The sequence below is a fragment of the Myotis daubentonii genome, chromosome 16 (assembly GCF_963259705.1).
Source record: "Myotis daubentonii chromosome 16, mMyoDau2.1, whole genome shotgun sequence".
Classification (NCBI taxonomy): domain Eukaryota; kingdom Metazoa; phylum Chordata; class Mammalia; order Chiroptera; family Vespertilionidae; genus Myotis; species Myotis daubentonii.
In genome coordinates this window covers 16,431,706-16,456,687 of record NC_081855.1, presented here as the reverse complement: position 1 = coordinate 16,456,687, position 24,982 = coordinate 16,431,706, and the positions used below count along the sequence as shown (strand labels likewise).

At 41.1% G+C, this 24,982-nt stretch overlaps 1 protein-coding gene across 4 annotated transcripts in view; it reads right to left on the bottom strand.

The window, feature by feature from the left end:
• MYH10 (myosin heavy chain 10) overlaps positions 1 to 24,982 on the bottom strand; it is a 146,972-nt gene that overhangs the window by 100,013 nt on the left and 21,977 nt on the right. For all 4 annotated transcript variants that reach the window (XM_059668649.1, XM_059668650.1, XM_059668651.1 and 1 more), the window contains exons 3-4: positions 16,949 to 17,105; positions 8,625 to 8,652 (exon numbers count right to left, since the gene is read on the bottom strand). In XM_059668649.1, the coding sequence (XP_059524632.1) occupies positions 8,625 to 8,652; positions 16,949 to 17,105 (185 nt within the window). The remainder of the gene's footprint in view (positions 1 to 8,624; positions 8,653 to 16,948; positions 17,106 to 24,982) is intronic.

Here is a 24,982-nt window from a genome sequence, read left to right as displayed (position 1 = left end):
GAGTCAGGGGAAAGAATGTGGGCTTTATTCAAGTATAATTTTTTAGTAGCTATGGTAGAGGTGTTCTCTGTTTTGTTCTTAACTTTATTCAACATACTTAGTGTTTCAAGGTTAATCATGATGTTGGCTGTCGGTTTCAAACATAATGTTTATTCTGCTGAGAAATGAGCATCTCATTTGACCGATGATGACTCGTCTTGTACAGTTATGACTGGGGCTTTTCAGCTCAGTTTGCCTCTGGTTTCTCAGCGAACCCCTCTCACCTGGACATGCTTCAGTTTGTCCTTAAAGCACTCTCCCCTCCCGTCACACTTCCTGGGCTGTTTATTAGCATAAACACAACTGTTTAGGAGCTCTGCTACATTTCACACACTTCAGTTTAAAAAGGTAACTTTGTTGTAGAAAATATTGTTTCAAAGTTGGATGTATTCAACACTTGCTTGCTGAGTTACCAAGAGGGGAGATGATGAGCCTTACATCCTCCATCTTAGCAGGGGACCACAACCTCTGCTGTGTGCGGTGGTTGTGAAGAAAAAGTACCATCCATCTAAAGCACGTGATTAGCGTTCAATAATCATTACCATTACCGGCCGCACAACCATTCATCCACCATACAAGAGGTCATTTGAATGACTAAACTCCAAATGACTCCCTGAATCGATAGTGTAAGAGTGTGGCTCTGGTGTCAAAGTGACCCACCTGGATTCAAATCCCACCTACCACTTCCTGGCTATGGCGCTTCGGGCAAATTACTGAGCTCTTAGATCCTCAGTTTATCTGCTTTAAAAAGAGATAGTTATTTCCCAGGACTGAGAGAATGCATGTAGAAGCCTAACACTGCACCTGGCAAAGTCTCTCAATAAATGGCTGCAGTAGTAGTAGTAATAGCTATGATGATGACCAATAATGATGATGATAAATATATTAACAAGTTTTATAAAAACCTTTGATTTGAATATGAAAGAGATGGAGGATCAAAGGAATACAATTCTTGGAAAAGATTTTTTAAAATGGGCAATGGCACATCTGTCCTAGATGGAAGCAAAGAAAATAAAGCCGCTTGAACAAAAGTCACAGGAAAGGGAACCAACCAGATAGTTCAGCAGACGTCTCTTGAAGAAAATGAGGAGAATTCTGAGAGGAGAACAACAGGACGAGATCTCAAAGAGAAGGAGGACAAAGGGAATCTGACCTCATTTCCACCAACAACACGCGGTCTGCTGACCCAGGAGTTCTGTGCTGTGAGTGACTGCTTGTTTCTGTGCTGGTCTCCTGGTTCAAGGGCAAGGTTAACAGAACAAAACAAGGAGCCTGCTGGGTGGGGTGCCTGTGTCTGCTGCAGCGCTTCCGGACATAAAAGATCAGGGGACATAAAAGATCAGGAATTCCTAATCTGAAGGTATTTGTGTTTTTTAGAAAGGTCTATGGCTTTCTCGGCTCCTCAAAAGGATGTGCAATTCAAAACAAAGGCTTAAAAACCAAGAGTGGAAGGAAGCAGTAAAGCAGATCATTAATAAATGATCAGTTCCAGGATCTTTCTCGGATTCCCTCTAGACCAGGGGTGTTTCCCCAATGAGAAACCCCTTGCCCAGATCTTCACTAGTTTTGTTTTTATTCTCTCTGGCTATTTATAAAATTCAATTCAGTCTAGCTTCAAAAACACCCTTTGCCTGAAGTTCTTGCTTTAGATGATCTCAATTTGAAAAATAACATATATATTATTCAATCTACTAGAGGCCCAGTGTGAGAAATCGCTTGAGACCCAGACTCGCCCCACCGGCAGGACCCCAGACCCGCCCTGCGCGAGCCGCCAGCCCTGTGCGAACGTGAATCCCGAACCATGAGAGGTGCTCCATGCATCTCCTGGAGACTGGTTGTTTGGTCATTCTGCTGTTACAGCGTCACAACCACGGGCCTTTTACGAGATAGATAATAATAAAAGCATAATATGCTAATTAGACTGGATGTCCTTCCGGATGAAGCTGGGGCTGTGAGGGAAGCCCGGGTCCTGGGTGCCAGAGGGAAGCCGGTGCCAGCAGCCAGGGGAAGGAAGGCCTATTCTTGCACGAATTTCGTGCATCGGGCCTCTAGTATATATATAAAACATTAGTCAATTTCTTATAGTTTCAAAACTGTTAGAAAGTAGTCTACTAGGAAGAACAGAAATTTTATGGTCAAGATAGGTTTGGCTGGGGCAGGGGGCGGGGGCGGGCTAGAAGAGGTCAATGGAGGAAGAAAGGGAACATATGTAATACTTTCAACAATAAAGACTTTTTTAAAAAAAGGCTTGTGTTCAAGTTTTCCATCACACATGTAAATGTAACATGGGTGTTGCAAAGATTAATGGAGATATTTGCAAAGTCAGTTCCTTGGCAGATTTGCCTAGAACATTTTAAACTTAGAATTACAAGTTGATTTGCATACTCTCTGCCCACCCCCCCACCCCCGCCCCGCCCCGCCTCTCCAGTACAACACAGCTACAATAACCTAAAAATTCCTTTAGTTGAGACTTGAGGACAGCTAACAGAGTCCTAGAAAAGCAAATTGAGGTCTAAAAAAACTGGCTGTCTGGCCTAGGTCACAGAGCTAGTTCATGGTAGAGCTGGGACAAGAAAGAATTCCAGATTCCTATCTGATAACATAATATTTCAACTACACCACACTGTTGCCTTGGCTTTTTTTTAAGACTTAAATTTTTTAAATAGCAGTTTTAGGTTTATAACACAATTGAGTTCCTGTTGCTCCAGCCTCACCAGCATTTGTTGCCAATGTTTCGGATTTCATCCTTTCTAGTGGGTGTGTAGTGATGATGATACAGGATGTGAAACAACTCCTCACATGCTCTTTTGCCATCTGCATATCTTCTTTGGTGAGGAGTCTGTTGAATTTTAAGCGTTCTTCGTACATTTTGGATAACTGTCTTTTATAAGATGTTATCTTTTGCACATATTTTCTCCCAATCTGTGGCTTATCTCATTGTCTTGCCAATGTCTTTTGCAGAGCAGTTTTTAATTTTAATGAAGTCCAGCTTATCAATTATTTCTTTCACGGATCGTGTCTTTAGTGTTGAATGTAAAAAGGCATCTAGGTTTTGTCCTATGTTCCCTTCTAGGAGTTTTATAGTTCTGTCTTTTACATTTAGGTCCATGATCCATTTTGAGCTTATTTTTGTGACGGGAGTAAGATCTGGGTCTAGATTCATTTTTTTGCTGTTGTTCCAGCACCATTTGTTAAAGTGACTGACTACCTTTGCTCCGTGGCCTTGAATCCTTTGTCAAAGATCAGTTGGCCTACATTTATAGGGCCTATTTCTAGGTTGCCTTAGCTATTTAATCAATTCTATTGAATCGATTATCTTAACATTTTTTAAGATACCATCCATAGCAAGAATCAACTGTTCTAAATCCAGGTTGGGGTGGTCATCACCATTTAGTATAATACTTGTATATGATAGATAAAATTCCTTAACAAAAGAAATCTATTGTCACATCCTGCTAGAACGCTGAAGTAACCATTGTTTTACAATGGTTGCATTATATTTAAATATATTTTATAGAAAAAAAGAAAACTTGGGTTAACCAGAGTTATTCATAAATGTACACCGAATTCTTTAAAAGGGAGGCTTAGACGACAAAGTCAATTCCTCACCAAGTGTGAATTTAATTCTAACAAGAAGGAAAGTCAGCCCGAGGCTTATCCTCTCAACAGGATTTCACGTCCAATTAGATGGAGGGCGTGTGGGAAAGACTTTGCTCTCTGAGGATAAAGGAAATCCTGAGTCCTCACCAAAGACTGTCAGGATACCAGGCTAAGACTGAGCAGGGCCCGGGAGCTCCCTCTGCCTCCCCGGGTCTGCAGGAATAAAGGCTGGTTGGGGGCTGTAGGCAGATGAGGCCAGAGGGTAAATTACATGCTCATCATTTTGGGGAGAAAAAGTAAACTACAGAGTAAATGACTAAAAAAACAAAACTTAAACAGAAGGAAATGCTGCTTCCAATTGTATTTTTTCTTTATGATACAATGCAGACATAGATACTTAGTATAAAATAACTATTAAATTAACGTGACTGAACAATTATTCTTATACAGAAAGTTCATTAGGTTGGCTGTGCACTAAATTTAAGAAGACCCTTGTTATACACTCGTGGAATTCATTTGGTAGGTTCTCAAAGGCACCAAGGAACATAAAATATTTTCTTAAACCTAGGATACTTTGTTTCCCATTTTCCTGTTTCTCAAGTCACAATGTAGCTTATAATAGATAGAAATACGAAAAGCTGTTTATTAACATTCATAACTAGAGGTATCTAAGAATTAAGAAAATGTGGCGATGCTAAAAGAAGTGAGGGGCGGGATTTGCTGCAAGTACACAGGGGGAATTCTGGGGTGATGGTGATAGTAATGTTTTCTATTTTGATAGGGATTTTGGTTACTTAAATAACTCAGCACATGTATACTTAAGATGTATGCATTTTATTACACGTAAATTGTCTCAAAAGTTAAAGATGCAAATTCTGGACTTTAGTGACTGTTATATATGTTGACGTTATTCAAGGGGAAATGTACTGACATGCATCAAATTAAGGGATTAGTAGTTCATCAAAGTGGTATAAAAACTTAAACTGAAAACATCTGAACAATCAGCAGCCACAGAAAGAAACATTCTCTAACCTTAAGCAGAGCCTCCTGAAAATACAGCTGCCACTGACCCCACCCCAGGCAGTTGCCTGATGGGAAAAGACTGACCCTTAGCACCAAGGAGTGTTAATTCAGCTGTCTATTAACATCACAAAGCCGAATAGGCCCTTCCATACTTTCCCCAGAAAGCCCTAATTTTCCTACTCTCCCCTTTTTGCTGAAGTTTAGTACAGTTTGTAAGCCTTTTGATTTCTGGCTATTCAGCAACTTACTAATCACATGCCTGTGTAAAGAAACTTTGCCTGTTATCAGTTAATTTTCAGACCCTCCAAACTCTGGACCCAAGTTGGAAAAGTTAGTTTTCCTCCCAACAAAAATAAAAATAGATTAATGGATGGATAAAAGAATGAACAGGTTAATATATATAATAAAGCAAGTACAGAACAATATTAATGGTAGAATGTAGGTGGTCTATATATGGGTCTTGACTGCAGCTTTATGTAAAAGTATAAATAAGATGTTCAGAAAAGTTGAAAGAAAAAATAAGAGAGGGAGGGAAAGAAAAACAAAACAGACAGACATGGCACTTGATTGCTACTCTGTGCCCAAGAGGTAGCCAGCTGCTAGGGAGACTTATCTCATACCCAAGCCTATTAATTGATGACAGCCCTCAGTCTAAAATGGAAATAACCATCTAATTACAAGTGCTAGTGCCTGTAATGGTCACTCTGGTGCTGAAAGTAAATTAGTATTCACTGACCTCTCGTTAGGTCAAACAGCAGTCATTCTCTCCCCAAGTGTTTCCTGCTGCCAGACATTCCAAAGTCATCAGCAAAGGTCATCCAAGCTGCCAACCCCCCAATCAAAGGGAGTGGGTGCCCTGCACCTGACTCCCTGCTCTGTCTGCAGGGTTACCGACTGCAGCCCTGCAGATGGGCAACACAGCTCTGTCCCTCCCTAGCTCACCCACAGAAACATGCAGCTCCCTATGCTCGGTTCCGGGAGAGTTTCGGGGACTAGAAGCTGGCTGCGGTTTTATTAACTCATGCTGCATAACAAAGAATTTGGCTGGTCTTTGTCCCCGGTTCCTGGGAGGGAGCCTCTAAGTCCTTGGAATGTCTGTGCTATTCACGTGGGCCCTGACAGTTTATGCTAACGAGGTGACTCATAGTGGGCACCTAGATCATTCCAGGATGGGAACTGGCCAAGCTGAAAGACCAAAAGGGTGATTAGAGATTTGGGCTGCTGAACCACATAATACCAGCCAGATCTGGGAGGGGAGAGGGCTGGAGAGTGAATTCAACCCTGTGGCCAGTGGTTCAATACGCAGACATATGAATCCCAATAAAAACCGTGGACTTGGGCACTTAGGGGAGCTTCCTGGTTGGTGACAGACAAGGGTGTGCTGGGCAGGAAGTGTCCAGAGACATGGAGGCTGTGTCTTTGGGACCCTCTGAAGGGTAGTGGCAACACCCAAATTTGTGTTACTTTGTCAGAAGTCCCCAGGGCTTGGGAGCCCCTGAGCTTGTGGCTGGTGTCTATAGTGCGGGCACCAGGTGGGAAGTCAGTGTCAGAATTATGCTGCAACAGATAATTTTGAAAAGACATCTGCACACATGCATAACCCATGGACTCAGACCACAGTGTGAGTGTGGTGAAGGCCTGGGGCAGGGGCTGGGTACGTTGCCAAGTCCCACTCCTCATGTGAATGACATCCCGGACCTGGCAACGTGATACCCTCAACTCTGATGACCTCCTCCTCCTCTCTTCAGTTACCCACTCCTGCTGCCCCACCCGAGGTGTTCCCGTCTCACCTCGTGCAGCCACACTGCCTACTCTTTCTGCCTGGCACTCCAGTATCCCCAAGATTATCTGTTCCATTTCATCAAGACCTCTAGTTCTTTGATGTAGCTACTTCCTCCCTCTCAACCCCTTCCTCTTTGCCCACTTCCCATGGTCCATTGAGACAGTTTCTCTTGCCAATCTCCCCAATTCCTATGCTCCACTGTCGCCCATTTGCACCCACTTGCAAAAACTGGGACTGGACTTGGGTGGACTGGATCTGGTTCCATTCCACACACTCATAGTGGCTAAGCAATGGCCCCAACTGTCCCACCTCGCTGTGTCCACTCTCTTTGGCCGTGTCTCCACACGGACCCTGGCCGTGGCCCTGTGTCTTGCCTGGGAATGGGACAGTGGTACATGTGACACAAGCAGAAACCTGGACTTCATTTCACACTGGCTCTCATGCTGCTCCTGGAACCCTGCCACCAGGTTAAACCAGGGCTAGCCAGCTGCACACCGAGGGGACAGGTGGAGGAGAAAGCACGGCTCCCAGCAGGTGACTGCAGGCACAGGAGTGAGCCCCACCTGGGACCGCTCAGCCGGACCGGATCAGCAGACCCACCCAGCTGAGCCCAACCCAATTCCTGGGAAAACGGTTTTAAGGCACTGAATTCCTGCATGGTTTGTTGGTTAGGAAGAGCTAATTTGTATAACCCAGAGGCTAAGCAATGCTGGAAAGAAGTTTACACAACGGAGCAGACTGGAGTCAGCTATTTCTACCTCTCTTCTCCCTTCAAACCCACTCTGCCTACCAGATAACAAATGCTCTTCACTTTGTGGAAGAGAAAAACTATTTGACAACAACTTTTTCAATTCCCAGCCTCCCCATCCCTACTTACCTACCTCAGCACCTGTCTGCCTCCGGGGCGTGTAGAGGGGTCCCGGTCCCCGCCCAGCCCGGACACCCAGCCCCGCTCTGGTCTCACCATCCTCCTCACCCCCTCAATTCCCTCCTTCCTGCCCCCACCTCCCTCTCATCAGCATTTCATCTCTCCCACATTAAAAACACCAACAATAACAACAAATGTTCTCTCTCTAGCTGCTCACTACACACAGACCTTGTTTATTGCACTTCACTGGTGTTGAGTTTTTTTTATAAACTGAAGGCAAGACCCTCCACAAGGAAAAAGGTTCTGACTCGACTGACAGCGTGGTCTGGAAGCATCTCAGCAACATCTGCCGGTTTTAGCCGTATCTGCAGCTCCGCGTCCTCTGCCTGACCCCCACCTGTCGCTTTTCCCCAGGATTGCATCCCCGTTGTGCTCTCTCAACACATTCTGCTGGGGCATCTCATTCACGGGCACGGCGTCCATTACCATCCAGGCTGCTGGCTCATCAGCTCGCTCTCTCTCTCCCCTGAGCTGCACCCACATATCCAATGGCCCAGTGGGCGGCTCCACTTAGATGAGCCGTACACACCTCAAAGTCAATGTGTCTGCAACCAAATTCATTATCTTCCTCTCCAAATCTGTTCTTTCTCTCATCTTCCCAGGTCAGGAAACAGCCAGAAATCATCGTAACCCCACCTCTGCTCTCAGCTCCTCTTTCTTAAGCGGATAAATCACCACGTCCTGGCGAGTCTGTCTCCTGAACTGAACGCCACTAAAACTCGTCCATTTCCTCCAGGCTCGTGGCCACCCCTCTAATATCTCTTGCCTGGATAACAGAACAGCCAGCCTCCACACTGCTCTTCCTCTCTTAACTCTTCCTCCAACCCATTTCCACACGACAGCCAAAGTGGCCTCTCGAATGTGCAAAACTACTCACTTCCTTCTGTGGATACTGTTTTATTCAACCTTGACTCTCTCGTACTTAGCACAGAACACCAGGCACATAATAATCAATAATGCCTATTGGGGAGCATGGCTACATTACTGAAACGTTTAGTAGATCAACATTTGGAAATACAACTAAAGATGGAAGTTTCACAGATTAACATTATGAAATGTGTGAAAAACCCAGTTTGCAGTAATACCAAATTTAAGCCAACTTATATAATCTTAGTTTTAAAAATAACTACAAGGTTTACAACAAACTCAAAAATTACCATTCTACTATACCTCGCCCTCCATACAAAAAAATTAATTGCTTTACTTTCCAACAGAATCAAAAATGAATCTGAACATTCAACATTTACTTACGTGCAAAGAATTGACTGGTCCTCACGATCTATAAGACAAAACAAATAGAAAAAGAGAAAGTGACCATTTGCCTGATTTTTAAAGTATCTGATATAATAAAGTTACAGTAACAGCTTCTAAAATAGTAACTGTACACCTCTCAGGTCAAGTTAACGCTTCCCCAACCTGTTAAATAGTCCCAAATCCAGTCAAGTTCACTTACTCTTTCAACAGACTCTCTGGGAATAAAAGCCCAGGCTTAGCAAACTTTATATGCCTATCAACCTTGATTCCCAGCCACGTCCGCTTATCAAGTTCAGCTGGGAAGTTTATAACAATGTACTTCCTGGAGCGCCGCCTTTGCTAAATTATTTTCAAGTGGTGTAGGGATTGAAAAATCCCACGTGAAGTAAATTCCCTAAGTGATTCTGAGGCAAGGCCAAGTTTGGAAAACCAATGCCTTTCAGAATGGCTTCAAGAATACCCACAACCATTATTAATGTGACCATGTGACCTTAAAGGAGAAAAGAACTAGCATCAAACACTGAATAGAAAAGAAGGTTCAAGGAGGATCTATCTCTATGTGATGTTTAGCCACTGTCTCAAGTCAAATGTTATATATACCAAAAATAAGAAAAGCAAGAGCAATGAAAAAAGTCCAACATGATTTTAAAGTGATCAATGATTTAAGTATTCAACTCAATTTTCAAGTGAAAAGATGAAATTCAAATCCACACCTGGCCCATGGACAAAACCACCGGTGTAGGAAGTATGACTTCCGATCACTTATGAACGAGCACCACAGTCTCTGTTTTACAGATGAGAAATGTTCCCCGAGAAGGCCAGGTAATCCTCCCAAGTCACACACTACTGCAGGGCAAGGTGCTGCGGTGAGGACCAGCCAGGTCTGCCTCCAGCGCCTGTGTTCTCCGCACTGCTGACCACGCTCACCACTGCTTCGCAAGGTCACAGGCCTGCCTAGGCAGCTTCTTTGTCACTACCGTATGCCGGGCTTGCTTCCCTCATCAGGTGCCCAATGAGGGTCTCACAGCAGTTCAGGCATAACTTCGTGTGACGGAGGAGAAATAAATGGTTCATTCACTATGCCATACCTTTCCCTCTATTGGTAAAATAAGCAAATCCATTCATATAGTCTATGTATAAACTGAATTATATTACGGCCCGGCCCAGAAAGCTTACCTCCTGACAGACATTCCTCCTCAGAGATTCCAGACCACCACAATAAAGCGAGTATTGTAATTAAGCAAGTTGTCATCTTTTCTGTTGGTGGAGGGTCTTACCTTCAATTTGTAAAAACCCTACATCTGTGAAGCGCAGCAAAGTGCGATAAAACAAGGTATGCCTGTAGCTTCTACCAGTTTTCCCTTCCTTCTGGTTGCCGCAGGCAGCGTTCATAGTACACAGTTGATGTGCACCTCCTCTGTCGGCTCACTTTCCCAGAGGTCATGCCATATCCTTTCCTCAACATGCTCCGCCCAGATCCAAATACCTGGCCGTCTCCACGTGTCCTCTCCGCTGTATCTCCTCTGGGAACCACCCAGACCCTCCCTCAGACTCCTCCCTGTTTCCTTCTTTGAGCCATATTTTCAAGTTAGACAAACAATAGTGCCAACTCCTGCCCAGTAGAATGTGCTGCCTGAGGTCAGAAACTGTCTTATTTCTTCATCCACAGAATTAATGGTAAGGCCTGCTGAGAGAAATTCAGTGCTGGGTACCATGCTGGGCACTGGCAAAATAGTGGGATCTGGAATCTTTTGTTCTCACTCCAGCTCTGCTGCAAACGGACTAATGTAGCTATAGATGACACATTGATTCCCTGCTGGTTTCAACTTCTTTACCTATAAAACTAGGTTTTAACAAGTATTTGCTTATCTTATATAATAAAAGGCTAATATGCAACCTGTTTCCTTGACCAGGAGTTCAACCAGGGGACGAGCCGGCTGGCCAACTGCCCGAGGCCCCTCCCTCTGACCAATCCCACCCCCATCAGGGCAGCCGGCTAGACCCCACCCACCCATGCATGAATTCGCGCACCAGGCCTCTAGTTCACTATAAATATGAACTGTCAGACTCTGAGATTCTTCTGTTCTGAGCAATTTCTATAGAACTCCACTACACCAAGTGTTTTTTAATGGCTTTTGTAAACTGGTTATAGATGTAACTGAAACACAAAAATTAACCAAAATTAAATTGCATTCCATCCTTAATCCATTGAGAATGGTTTTCTTCCCGCATCTGTACATGCTATTATCATTGTCTGAAATTTGAGACTTAGACAACCCAAATCTATCCTTCAAATCTGCGCAATACTTCATTTCCCATGCTTCTACCCCCCAGCCAAAAACAAAACAAAACAACTGTCTTCTAAGTGAGACTTGTTTATTCTCTTACTCATCTGTCTGACCTTAGGCTTCAGTGTCACTAGCAGTACAGTAAGGGGAGGGGCTTCATAACCTCCAAGATTCCCTCCAACTAGGACTGTCCCACCCCTACTCCTCCCTTCTGCTTCACTCAGTTCTTTACATCCTTCAAGGACCAACTTCAGCAGCACTATGGCAATTTATACACTGATCTTGAAAAACCTACAAAAGTGACTAGACACAGCCTTATATTGGTATTTTTTTAAAAAATATTTTTTATTGATTTCAGAAAGGAAGGGGGGGGGAGAGAGAAACATCAATGATGAGAGAGAATCATTGATCGGCTGCCACCTACACTCCCCACACTGCGGATTGAGCCCTCAACCCAGGCATCTGCCCTGACCAGGAATTGAACCATGACTTCCTGGTTCATAGGTTGACACTCAAATACTGATCCAAACTGCCTAGACCAGCCGTGGGCAAACTATGGCCCGCGGGCAGGATCCGGCCCATTTGAAATGAATAAAACTAAAAAAAAAAAAAAAAAGACCGTACCCTTTTATGTAATGATGTTTACTTTGAATTTATATTAGTTCACACAAACACTCCATCCATGCTTTTGTTCCGGCCCTCCGGTCCAGTTTAAGAACCCACTGTGGCCCTCGAGTCAAAAAGTTTGCCCACCCCTGGGCTAGACTGTATATTGATATTTAAAGGAAACAATTTTAGTTTTAAAAAATGCAAATAGCCTTCTGAAGACTAGGGACTCATCTGATAACTATATTTTCCACAGTACCTCCCCAAAATCACATACCACTTATGGAGATACTCAATAAATCCATACAAATTAAATCATATTTTCAACAGTGAAAATAGTTTTAAATCAATGCCTTCAGCTCCTACCTTAAAAGAAGGTAGAGGCAACACCTCTACAGATCTCAGATACTAAAAGGATAATAAGGAAGTATTAGGAATTACTTTATGTAAAAACTTTTGATAACTAAGATTAAAGGGACAGTTTCTTGAAAGACATAAACTATTAAAGCTCACTCAAGAAGAAATGATAACCTGAACATTCCTATATCTATTAAAGAAATTGAGCTCTAGCTGGTGTGGCTCAGTGGGTTGATGTCGGTGCACCAAAAGGTCACCAGTTGATTCCCAGTCAGGGCACATGCCGGGGTTTCAGCCTCAATCCCCAGTAGGGGGTATGTAGGAGGCAGCCAATTCTCCCTCTAAAATCAATTTAAAAATGAAAGAAATTGAATTGGTAAAACTAGTATGATATTATATGTCAATTATATCACAATAAAAAAATAAATTCAATGTGAATTAAAAACCTCACAGCCCGGCCAGCGTGGCTCAGTGGGTTGGAGCATCACCCTATACACCAGAAGGTCACAGGTTCGATTTCTGGTCAAGGGCACATACCTGGGTTGCAGGAGTCAAACCTTCCACACTCTCTGAAATCAATAGAAAAAAATATCCTCGGCTGATGATTAAAAAACAAACCAAAAAAAACCTTCCCATACAGAAACACAGCTTCACTGGTGAATTCTACAAAACATTTAAGGAAATAATACCAATTCTATATGAACTCTTCAGAAAAACCGAAGAGGAAAAACACTTCCCAGCCCATTCTAAAAGACAAGCCTTACCCTGATACTAAAATCAGAAAGAGACATTATAATAAAAGAAAATGACATACAAATATCTCTCATAAACAAGGGCACAAAAATTCTTAACAGAATGTTGGCAGATCAAATCCCACAATATATGAAAAGGATAATGTACAGGAGCAAATGGTGTTTATCCTGGAAATGCAAGGTTAGCTCAACATCCAAAAGGCAAACAATCTAACTCACTGTATCAACAGACTAAAAGGAAAGCCATGTAATCATCTGAATAGATGTTGAAAAAGCATTTGATAAAACTCAATATCCATTCATGACTTAAACAAACTAACAAAAAAAACCCAGCAAACTAGGAACACAGGGAATTTCATCAACCTGATAAAGGGCACCTACAAAGAAGCCTTTTGTTGATATCATCTTCAAAGGTGAAAAACTCTATGCGGTCCCCCTAGGATGAGGAGCAGGCAAGGATGTCTGTTCTCACAATAGCTTTTCAGCATCACAAGGCAAGAAAAATAATTAGAAGCATAGGATTGAAAAGGAGGAAATAACAACGTCTCTATTTACAGAGGCCGTGACTGTCTATACAGGAAATCCCAAACAATCTACAAAAAACCTTCCCGAATTAGTGAGTTTTACAAGGTTGCAAAATACAAGGTCAATATAATGTATATTTAAAAAAGAATATTACTATACATTAACAGTGAACAATTAGAAACTTAAAAATTTTAAGTTCCACTTAATACTAAAAACATGAAATGCCTAGTTATTATCAGAGCATATATCATGTCTAGGTATAAATTTAACAAAAACTAAATTTGTAACTTTTGTAATAAAGTTTATGTCTAACGACATTACTTTCATTCATTCAATAAATACCTATTGAGCATTTTATTGAAACTTAAGAAAAAAATTAAGTTTTCTTCTATTTTGCATTAAACGAACCGTTGAGAGGGACCACATGCTCTGAATCCTCTGCATGGTCCCCTCTTCTCTAGCAGCAGATCCTTCAGAGGCCCAGTTACATTTAGTTACTTGCTCACATTTGTAATTGAAAACCTGGATTGATCAGCATTGGAAGGTAGCCTGAGCTTGGTCAGCCACCGCATATGCAATGAACTCCTATCAGATGGCCCAACCCAGTTGTGCTGTGTATGTGGTACATTAGCAGGTGGCCCCCTGCTTACACAATGGAATACAACAGAACTGTTTAGCATTTTTTTCAGTTTCCTATATCAATTTGTAAATTATTATGCAATAAAAGCTATAAATTACTGTAATTCCTTTTAACTTTTACATTGAAGTTTATTTTTGTGGATAAGAATGTGTCACATTGCCTTGGTTTTGAATCCTAGCTCATACCTCTTACTAGTTACATTTTCTTGGTTACATTTTTAACCGTTGTGCCACATAAAATAGGGATAAGTGATCATACTTTTCAGGGTTGTTGTGTGAATTAACTAATACACATAAAAGCAATGAGCTCAGTGCCTGGCACACAGTAATATTCAATAAATGTTCACTGAGCATTCATGATGGTATTAATACTATGATGTGCTGATAAGCCACATCTTTTTCTTTTTTTAAAGACAACAGCTTTATTGACAGATGAGGATAGCCAAGTCCCCTACTCTCAGGGTCCTGGCGGCATCTAGCTCAGGCCTCCTGCAGTCAGAGAGCCACACCTTGCTCCTTCTGCGCTGGGACATTAACATTTACCCATTAACGATTTTGTTAGATCTAATTCCCCATTCAACCTGTCAAGATATTTTAAAAATTCTGTTTATTTTCATCAGATATATTTATTTTCCCTCCCAGTTTTGTGTCATCTACGAATTTTATGGGCATGCATCCCTCATCGTTAAGTATACTGATAAAGATGTTGGGAAGGGCACAAACCCACTGTGCACACCCTGATAAACCTGGCCAACCGCAATCATTAAAAGCACTTCAAGTGCAACTTTTCAGTCTACAGCCACAAGGATATCATGGTAGACAACGAAATGCATGTAGAATCTCTGTTTACACTGTCTACTGTATTTCCCTTCCTACTAAGCTAAAGCAACGTGGTATTTTCATGTTTTTTGACTGTTAACAATAGAGTCCAGAATCTTTCCTGGCAGGTGTATTAAGCTCAGCAGTTTGAAGTGTCTCTCCCCCTACCTCCTTTTTTTTTGTTAATCTTCCATTGATTTTTAGAGAGAGTGGAAGGGAGGGGGGATGGGAGCGAGAAAGAGAGAGAAACATTGATGTGAGAGATACACATTGATTGGTTGCCTTCCACACGTGCCCTGACCCTGATTGGGGCTGGGGATCAAACCTGCAACCCAGGTACATGGCCCTTGACTGGGAATTGAACCTGGGACTTTCTGGTGTGTAGGCTGATGCTCTAACCACTGAGTATACCGGCCAGGATGCTTCTTCCCTTTAAAAAATTAGAATTATATATGTGAGCCCATCCCAGCGTTCTGGAAACTCCCCTTTTAGTTCAAAGACCAGACTTACAATCTCAACTGTAAGAATGTATTTGTCTTTTGTTTTTTTAATCCTCACCCGAGGATATTTTTCCACTGATTTTTAGGGAGAGTGGAAGAGAGAGGGAAAGACAGAAAGAAAAAAAATCGATGTGAGAGACACACAGCAATTGATTGCATCCTGCCTGAGCCCTGACCAGGGCCTGGGCTGAGAAGAAGCCTGCAACCAAGGTACAAGCCCTTAACCGGAATCAAACCCGGGTCCCTTTGGTCCGCAGGCCGAAGCTCTACCCACTGAGCCAAACCGGCTATGGCAGAACATATTTGTTTAAATGAGGAACTATGTTTTCAATTAGGGAAGAAGTGTACCTTCTCTAATTTCTTCTCCCATATAAGGCAAAGTTTGCTCATTCATACATTACATGCTTTTCTGTAAATAAAGATTATTCTTAACAGAGACACAAAACCAAAAACAAAGAAGCTGACAATTCTTCTTTCTCCATTATCTAATAGCAATTTATCACTGCCATTCTTAGTATTCTTTGGCTCTGAAAGGTTATTAAGTACAGTGGGGCCTTGACTTCCGAGTGTCCCAACTAACGAGTTTTTGGAGATACGAGCCATCTCTCGGCCAATTTTTTGCTTTGAGTTGCGAGCTAACACTCGGGTTATGAGCCAGCTTCAGATACCCCACCGCTAGTTGGCGCAGCGAACGTCACAGTGAACGCCACAGTGAACGCCACAACATCAGCCCAGCATCACGTGTCTCACTCGTTCACTTTTTGATTTGACATACGAGCAATTTGAGTTACGAGCTCCTTCAAGGAATGAATTAAACTCGTAAGTCAAGGCCCCACTGTATAATCTTTTTTTAAGCCTAAGCTGATTTTGGATATTGAACCTGTCCTTACCAATCTATGACACTATTCTAATCTTGAAGTACTTCCTATTTGCCTCAGAGGACCTGGTACGTAAAAGTATCCAAACAAAACCTGAAGGAGGAAATGGCTATTGTAATTTATTAATTCCCTCACACTCCCCTTCAGACCCAGTCACTACGGCAGCCTTTCCATGACCTACAAACTCTGATGATAGGTGGATATAGCATGTCCTGTTTTCTGATAATGGAACTACTGTATAAGAATCATATATATTTTAATATATGTTATCGAATTTATTAAAAAAAAAATAGTAGATAGAGGGGGAGTTATACTTCACATAGCACTAGCAAGTCCCATGTATAATGTAGTCTTTTTGAGCAATGCTAAGTGCATTAAAAATTACTACATTTTGGTTTTTTAAAACATGTCCTTCCACAAACCATTGTGTCTAAAGCCATGATTCAAATGAATGACTCCTTACATTTATATTTCATTCTCAATCCAAAAGAAAACAAAACTCAACCAACTCAACACATTTTTTAACTTTTGCTCTCTTTTATACATATTTAAATAAGAAATATTTTATAATCTTTCTTTCCCCAATAAAACATTCACCTTTTCTGTTTATTATTCTTCCTGCTGGCTCTTCCTGTTGGTTTTAAAACTGAATGCAACAGAGCTTTGCTTACACTGGCTTGTGGTGTGGATCAGATGTATATACAGCCTAGGAACTTTTGAACATAAAAATTAACATGGAGTATTTATGAAGCAAGGAACATACCAGCTTCCTATAAAAATGTCCATTTTGGCCATTCTAATTTTAAGAATTCATAATTTTTTACAATAAACATTTATTACTTTAATTTCTAATCTTTTAAAAATGTTAATATTTTTTTGATAAATGTAGCATCTAAAAAGATACCTAATGATGTTTAAGAAACTCTAAGCATTTTATACTGTAACGTTTCCAGTTACCTTGAAGCATGCACCTGTAAGCAGACTCCGATATAGCATAGATGTGTGGAGGCATCTCATGACGTTTCTTCCCTCTGTACATTTCAATAATATTCTCGGAGTAAATTGGAAGATTCTTGTAAGGATTTATGACTACACAGAAGAGTCCAGAATAAGTCTAGAATAAAAATAAAATACAGTGTTTTAAAAAAGGCATATATCGGACAAACAGAAATCACACAGTCATCTGAACAGGGAGACTTTATTTGTTGGATAATTAATCTAGTCCCAAAATTAAATCTAGCACATGAGAGGCAATTCTAAACCACAAGTAGTTCTGTCACAGAGAGATTTTTAAGTGGCTCTCTCCTGGATCAATCACTTCATCTGTAAAATGGAAATAACAATATATGCCTCATGACATCACAGGGCTACCATAAGGTTCAAACAATGTTGTCTTTTCACACATTCTTTCCCAAGAGTACTAGGTATGAAAAGTTCATTAACGTAGTTTCAGAGTCCACACTGCAACTAATCTTTAAGAAAACACCATTTAAGTTTGAGTATACTATCAAGGAAAAATACCCACAGTTATCTAAAAAGGAGATTATTAAAAAGATTTACAAATATGTAAACTTTTCACTCTTCTAATTTTTCTTTTTTGGAAAATATATTTTTTTCCATAACAAATAATTTACATTAACTTGTTATATATTTAAGTGAATTTATTTAAGTAAATGGTTTATTATTTTTAAATGAATTGATAAATATTTTAAAATTTTGCTTTAATTTCTAATACAGTAAATATCAATAAATATAAGCCACATAAACAAAAGCTCTTGGGGGTCCTCAATGTTTAAAGCCACTCGTCTAGAAGACACAGGCCTGCCTGATCAGTAATCAGTACACAGAACTGATACTAACACTTTTGACTTTGGGGTTTTTAAGTTCACATGGAATGATTTCTGAGAATAATCTACAAAACTGGTCCTGGGAATTAGAGAAAAGCAAGAGCAGTTAGGATTGCTGCCAAATGCTCCAAGCCTCTGAGGGACCGAGGTATTTGGAAAGGACACGCAGTCACACTATGAAGCAGACCTTTTATTTAAGGTGACTCGGGTAGACCAAATCCAAAGGCGAGAGGACAGGACCGGCGGCTGAGAACTGACGTGTTCAGCTCCCCAGGGAGCCTAAGGGAGCGTCTAACCAGCAGCTGTGTTGGGAAGGGCTGAAACCCTTGGCAGTTGCCACCAGAAGGCACTCTAGAGACTACTCTGTTTTGAATACTGCAGTGACTAGCGCTAAAACAAGAGAAGGAAATCCTGCCAGAAAAGGTTAAGTGGTCAGAACTATCTCTGTAGCTGTTCTCTTTCTGAAACTCACAAGTGTAGGCTCTAACACGGAATGCCCTTCCTCACCTGGCTCAGGGGTACAGGGGGGGCCAAAAGGCAGAAAGACCCTGCCTAAGGTCGCTGATCTGGGCTGTCTGCCTTACAACCGGTGCCAGAGCACTTGCCCTCCCTTGCTGATCACTTAGGTCCCCAGACGGCTGGCTCTCAGAGTAGAGCACACAGCTCAGACAACCCTGGCTAACTCTTGGGCTTCTCACACCATCAACTTGGCTGTTTCTCCCAAATCAAGTCTCTCATCTAGCCCAGCCTCTCTGCCACCCATATGACAAAAAGGCATTGAGAGATAATAAAAACAAAGACTGTACTAAGGGTGAGGAAGCTGAGGAGAGGTGATCCGAATATTTTGTTATTGAGTTTTATTTATATAAAGTTAACAAATCATAATTATACATCTTAATGCATTTTTAAATATATCACCTCATTTTTTTCATTCAAATTAGATAATAGTCTATCATGAAGCTACAGATGATTTATTTTACTTTTATAAGAGGCAAATAATTAGACTGGCAAAAAACAAAACAAAAAACCTCCCAGAAACATACATTCTATATATATGACATGGTAACAAATCATAACAATGACATTTTTAATCAGAAATAATTTGCTTGGCTCAGTGGTTGAACATCAACTCACGAACCAGGAAGTCACCAGTTCGATTCCCAGTCAGGGCACATGCCCAGACTGCGAATGTGGGCTGGATTCCCAGTGAGGGACGTGCAGAAGGTAACTGATCATGATTCTCTCTCATCATTGATGTTTCTATCTCTCTCCCTCTCTCATCCTCTCTGAAATCAATAAAAATATATTTAAAAAAATTAAAAATAAAGAAATAATCCCAACATGTGTCTACCATGTGTTTCTGAGGACTAGGATTAAAAAAAATGAGTAAGTCTCACAAATATGAGTAAGTCATCAAAAAAAACAAGGTTAAATAGTCATCAGTGTTCTGTGCTTACCAAAGGGCAGTAATAAATATTTAAGTGGAAACATTAAATTTAAGTGCTTAAAGAGGTAACTTACATCTAGAAAATTAGCACAAATGTTGGGCTCCTGCGTAAGTGATAACTGAACTGATATTCTATCACTTTTGTCCTTCCCTAAGGCACTCGGTAAGAGGGCGATATGTTAAAATAATTTCTTTGATACCTTAAAGTTTAAATTAAACTCCACCGAAGTATTTAAGGACGTACACAGGCCCTGGCGAGGGAGCTCGGTTGGACAGTTGTCGGATGCATCAAGATGGTGGGTTCAATCCCTGGTCAGGGCGCATACAAGAATCAACCACTGAATGCATAAAGTAGAACACTGAATCGATGTTTCTCTCCCTTCCTCTCCCTAACGTCAAATAAAGGTATATTTAAAAAAAATTTTTTTTAAAGACATACACAAGGTATTAAGCACCTTCATGATGCTTACACTCTAGACATGATGACAATAAGTATTCATTAAATAAACAAGACAATATATGGTACTAAAAAAAGAGAGTGGCACAGAGAAAGAGAAAGATTTAGAGACATTATAAATAGTAGAGAAACTCTACTGAGGCGGAACACAGTAACCCCAAGCACTGAAAGTCAGGGCCATCCTGTCAGAAACTGTAACACTAGGAACACAAATTCAAACCTAGTGGTCTTTGATATTCTTTTTAAACACTCTTCGGTCAAAAGTGGGGGATATACCCAAGGCAGAGTGAGAAGTCCAGTCTAGCTACACATTGTTTGTACCCTGGAAGGTGAGAGACATGAACCCAGACAGTCAAACTAGACAATTTAGATGTTGTCCTCTATAGATGATTAGGTACCAGAGGTTCAGCAGAGACGAGTGATGGAAAGAAAGAAACATTTTTGAAAATGTATAAACCTGGCAGCCATGTGGGAAATAGAGCGAAGGGGGAAGAGGTGAGAAGCAGGAAATGGAGCCTGCTGAACAGTCCTGGCCCGATTACAGCCGAGATGAGAGAAAGGCAATACAAAAACGGAGAGGGGATGAGTCGCAGGGAAAGCTGAATGGAAAGGCAATGTACTCAGTAACTCGGAATAGAGGAAAACCACTTATGATACAAGTTAAAGACTCCAAGCTTGAGAGACTGGAAAGGTTACTGTTGGACAAGAAAAATGATTTGATTTGTGGGAAAAATAATGAATCCCCTTTTAACATTTTGAGATTGCAGTTTGTTAAAAGGGGATTCATTACAATAGGGTAGATTGCCTAGGGCAGTGGTCGGCAAACCGAGGCTAGCGAGCCACATGCAGCTCTTTGGCCCCTTGAGTGTGGCTCTTCCACAAAATACCACGTGTGGGCACGCACGTACAGTGCGATTGAAACTTCGTGGCCCATGCGCAGAAGTCGGTTTTCAGCCTAGGCTAGTCTATTTTGAAGAAGTGGCGTTAGAAGAAGTGGGAGGTGAACATATAGAGGATGAACGAAAGGAGATAGACGAAACAAGTATACAAGATGAGTGTGGATGGGAGAGTTGGAAGGGGTCGACCTCAGCGAACGTACCTCAATCAGATTGAGGACGTTTTTAGCAAAGGCCAGCTTAGGAGTCCCCTAATTAAGTTAATAACAATGTACCTACCTATATAGTTTATGTTTAAAAAATTTGGCTCTCAAAAGAAATTTCAATCGTTGTACTGTTGATATTTGGCTCTGTTGACTAATGAGTTTGCCAACCACTGGCCTAGGGAGAAGTTGGAAATACTGAATTGCTAAAGCCATGAGAAAAACCTGAAGAAATGCAAAGGCTTGAGGGGTAAGTGTGCGTGGCCTTTAAGACACCAAGTAACATTATATACATAAGAGAAATACAAAAATATTTGCACAAAATAGTTAGCAATTTTCAAACAGGCTATGCTGCTCTATGCCTCTAGGCCTCTATATATGCTGATCACTCTGCCAGGAATGTGCACCTCTTGTCTAGTACTGGGAAATTCCACTCATCCTTCAGTGTCAGGCCTCTGTTTAAGAAAGCAGGGATAGTGTACACATTATTTCATAGTTCAGAGTATTGGAGAGCCAGGAAAAGAGGCAGGGGCATGTCAGTGAAATTGTTTAAAAAATTTTTTTTTAAAGACATACACAAGATATTAAGCGGAGAGGAGTCAGGAAAGGGGAACTGACCTGGGAGCACTGTACAACCTACACCCCAGCTGCAGCTCTCAGAAGAAACCACCCACAGAAAAGAAAAGAAGAACAATCCTCGCACACCACGTCAAACATCGCACCTAGATAAAATTCCGGTGTGTTTAAGGGAAAACAAACAATTCACCTGTGTTTAAGAGAAAACAAACAACCCTATGTAATAAGGAGATCATTATCCAGAGGATTCAGAGAAAGAAATTACCTGTGGAAATTATCTACAAAATCAGCTAAAAGGAAACTTTAGGAAACAGTGTTATAGCTGCAACCAAATTTAATATAATATGGATTCTACATACCAGAACAGAAATGCATAAGGAAAAAAGAGGTGACTAAAGCAAGGAAGAACTGTAAGGAATAATCTGAAATTTAAAAAAGTTAAAATTCACAGTGGAGAAAAAAGGGCCGAATGGATATCAGGAAATCAAGTGATAGAATGGACACATTCTCAGAGGGTGTCTTTCTTTCTTTCCATTAATTTTTATTTAATATTATTTTAATTTAAATTCTTTATTGTTGAAAGTATTACATGTCTCCTTTTTTGCCCATTGACCTCTCCCCACTTGCTCCCGCCCTCACCCTCCTACTGTCTGTGTCTATTGGTTATGCTTATATACATGCATACAAGTCCTTTGATTGCTCTCTGGCCCCTCCCCCTCTTGGCCTTCCCTCAGAGGATGTCTTTCTTAAAGAAAAATAGAACAAGTGTAATAAAAAAAGGCAGATAGATAAAACCAATAAAAAATATTTAGAAGACAGCCAAAACCGGTTTGACTCGGTGGATAGAGCGTCGGCCTGCGGACTGAAAGGTCCCAGGTTCGATTCCGGTCAAGGGCATATACCTTGGTTGTGGGCACATCCCCAGTAGGAGGTGTGCAGGAGGCAGCTCGTCGATGTTTCTCTCTCATCGATGTTTTTAACTCTCTATCCCTCTCCCTTCCTCTCTGTAAAAAATCAATAAAATATATTTTAAAAAAATATTTAGAAGACAGATGAATATGGAGAGAAGAGAAAGGATAAATAAATATTAATTACTATCATTCCTTTGGAGGGAAACAGGTTAAAACTGTAAAAAGAATAATAAACTAGAAAACTCTGTGTGCATGTGGGAGGAAGGGTGTATATATAGATTAAAAAGAATCCATCGAGACAATAAACACACAAGGAGTGGTGGCGGTTCACTGGCATCATTTTGCAGCCCCTAATAAAATAATAGATCTGGACAGCGCTCACCACTGGCTACTAAAAGCCTTAGGTGAATGGCAGATGAGGACACTCCCAATACACAAACAGGGCTGCCAAAATCCAAACTGACCACTAACTCACTGGTCAATCTCAACATCACAAAGTGAAAGACACCCTGGCATTATTGCCTCCTGAACCCGAACCTGTTCAAGCCTCTAGAACCAATCAGTACTTTATAGGAAGCGCCACAGGAATGAATCAATAAAATCCAAAATATGGGAAATTCTACAGCACAACTGACCTTGTCCTTCAAATTAAAAAAGGGGGGGGGGGGACATATAGATTAGAAGAGACATAACCACCAATTACGATACACGTTGACCTTGTTTGGATCATGAAATGAATAGACCAACTATAATAACATTTATGAAACATAGGAAAATCTGAAAAATGACTGAATATTTGATGATACAGAAGTAGTGTTCTTTCTTTTTTAGGCAGCTAATAAGTCACCAATCCCAAAAACTAATGCTGAGAAGCAAGAAGCTGAGCAGAGCTTTCAGCAGAATGCAAGGCTGGGAGGAGAAAATGCAGAGTTTGGGTAACCCACGAGGAAGGTGAACACCTGGACTTTCAGCTCATGCCCTGGTGGCTACATCCTCAGAGTTACCAGAAACAGACCAGCCTGCACCTCGTTGGGAAGGATGGCAATCACTGATTGTCTACAGGTGCTAGCCCCCGTGGCCTGCCCAGAGAGTTCTAGAACGAGCTTATTGTCCTCCAGAGCCTCAAATTACCTTCACAATTTCTCTATACAATAACTGGCAGGGAAGGCAACAATTATGACTATAGTAAAATACAAGACAAAATCTGGATCCCCTGTGAGCCTATTTTTTTTTTAATATATTTTATTGATTTTTTTTTTTTTACAGTGAGGAAGGGAGAGAGATAGAGAGTTAGAAACATCGATGAGAGAGAAACATCGATCAGCTGCCTCCTGCACATCTCCTACTGGGGATATGCCCGCAACCCAGGTACATGCCCTTGACCGGAATCGAACCTGGGACCCTTCAGTCTGCAGGCCGACGCTCTATCCACTAAGCCAAACCGGTTTCGGCTGTGAGCCTATTTTTATTGCCGTGTATTATTACCTTGGATAATAATATATATTTTCAAATAATTAAGACATGATTGAGAATTCTGACAGAGAATTGGAAACTATTAAAAGAAAGCTCAAATGAAAATTCTAAATTTGGAAAACAGAATAACTGAAATAAAGAATTCAATAGATGTGCTTAACAGCAAATGAGATACAGCTGAAGAAAGAGTTAGTTGACATTTTAATTAGAAGCAAATATCCAGGCCTGGGGAAAAAACAGGAATACAGAAAAATGTGACAGATATATGGGACATGATGAAAAGGTCTGAAAGACGAGGTATCTGATTCCAAGAAGAAAAGAGAGAATGGAGCAGAAGCATATCTGAAGAGATAAAGGCTAAGAATTTTCCAGAACTAACAAAAGACATCAAGCCACAGACTCAAAAATGCTATGAATTCCAATCAGAATATGTAAAAAAACCCCTTACCTTAGCACATGAGAGTAAAACCGCTGAAAGCCAAAATCAAAGAGAAAATTTTAGAAATAGCCAGTGGGGAAAAAGAGATTATCTTCAAAAAGAAATAGCAATAAAACTCTAAGCTGGATTCTCAACAAGAACAAAAAAAGATGAAGGGAGAACATCTTCATAGGCTGAAAGGAAATAATTGCCAGCTTGAAATTCCAAATCCAGGGGGGGAAAGAACTTAAAAAATGAAGATGAAATACAGACACTGTCAGACAAATAGAGACCCCTTTTTAAAAGGAAGATAGAAGCTAAGAGATGTGGGGGGGGGGGGGAAGCAATAGGAAGTAAGTGAATAAACCTAAATGGATGCCAACCAAGAAGGAATAAGCCTCTTGTGGGATTAAAACACAGAGAATTAGCCCAGCTGGTGCAGCTCCGTGGCTGAGCATTGACCTATGAACCAAGGTCACAGTTGGATTCTGGTCAGGGCACATGACCAGGTTGTGGGCTTGATCCCCAGTAGGGGACATGCAGGAGGCATGCCGATCAGTGATTCTCTCTTCATCACTGATGTTTTTCTCTCTCTCCCTCTTCCTTCCTCTCTGAAATCAATAAAAAATAAATAAGTAAATAAAATAAAATACAGAGAATTAAACAGCAGTGGCACATAACTTTGTGAGGGAGGAGTGGGGTTCAAGTGCTCTGAGGTCTAAGCTAACACTAATGTCAGACAACGCTGCATTACTAAAAATGG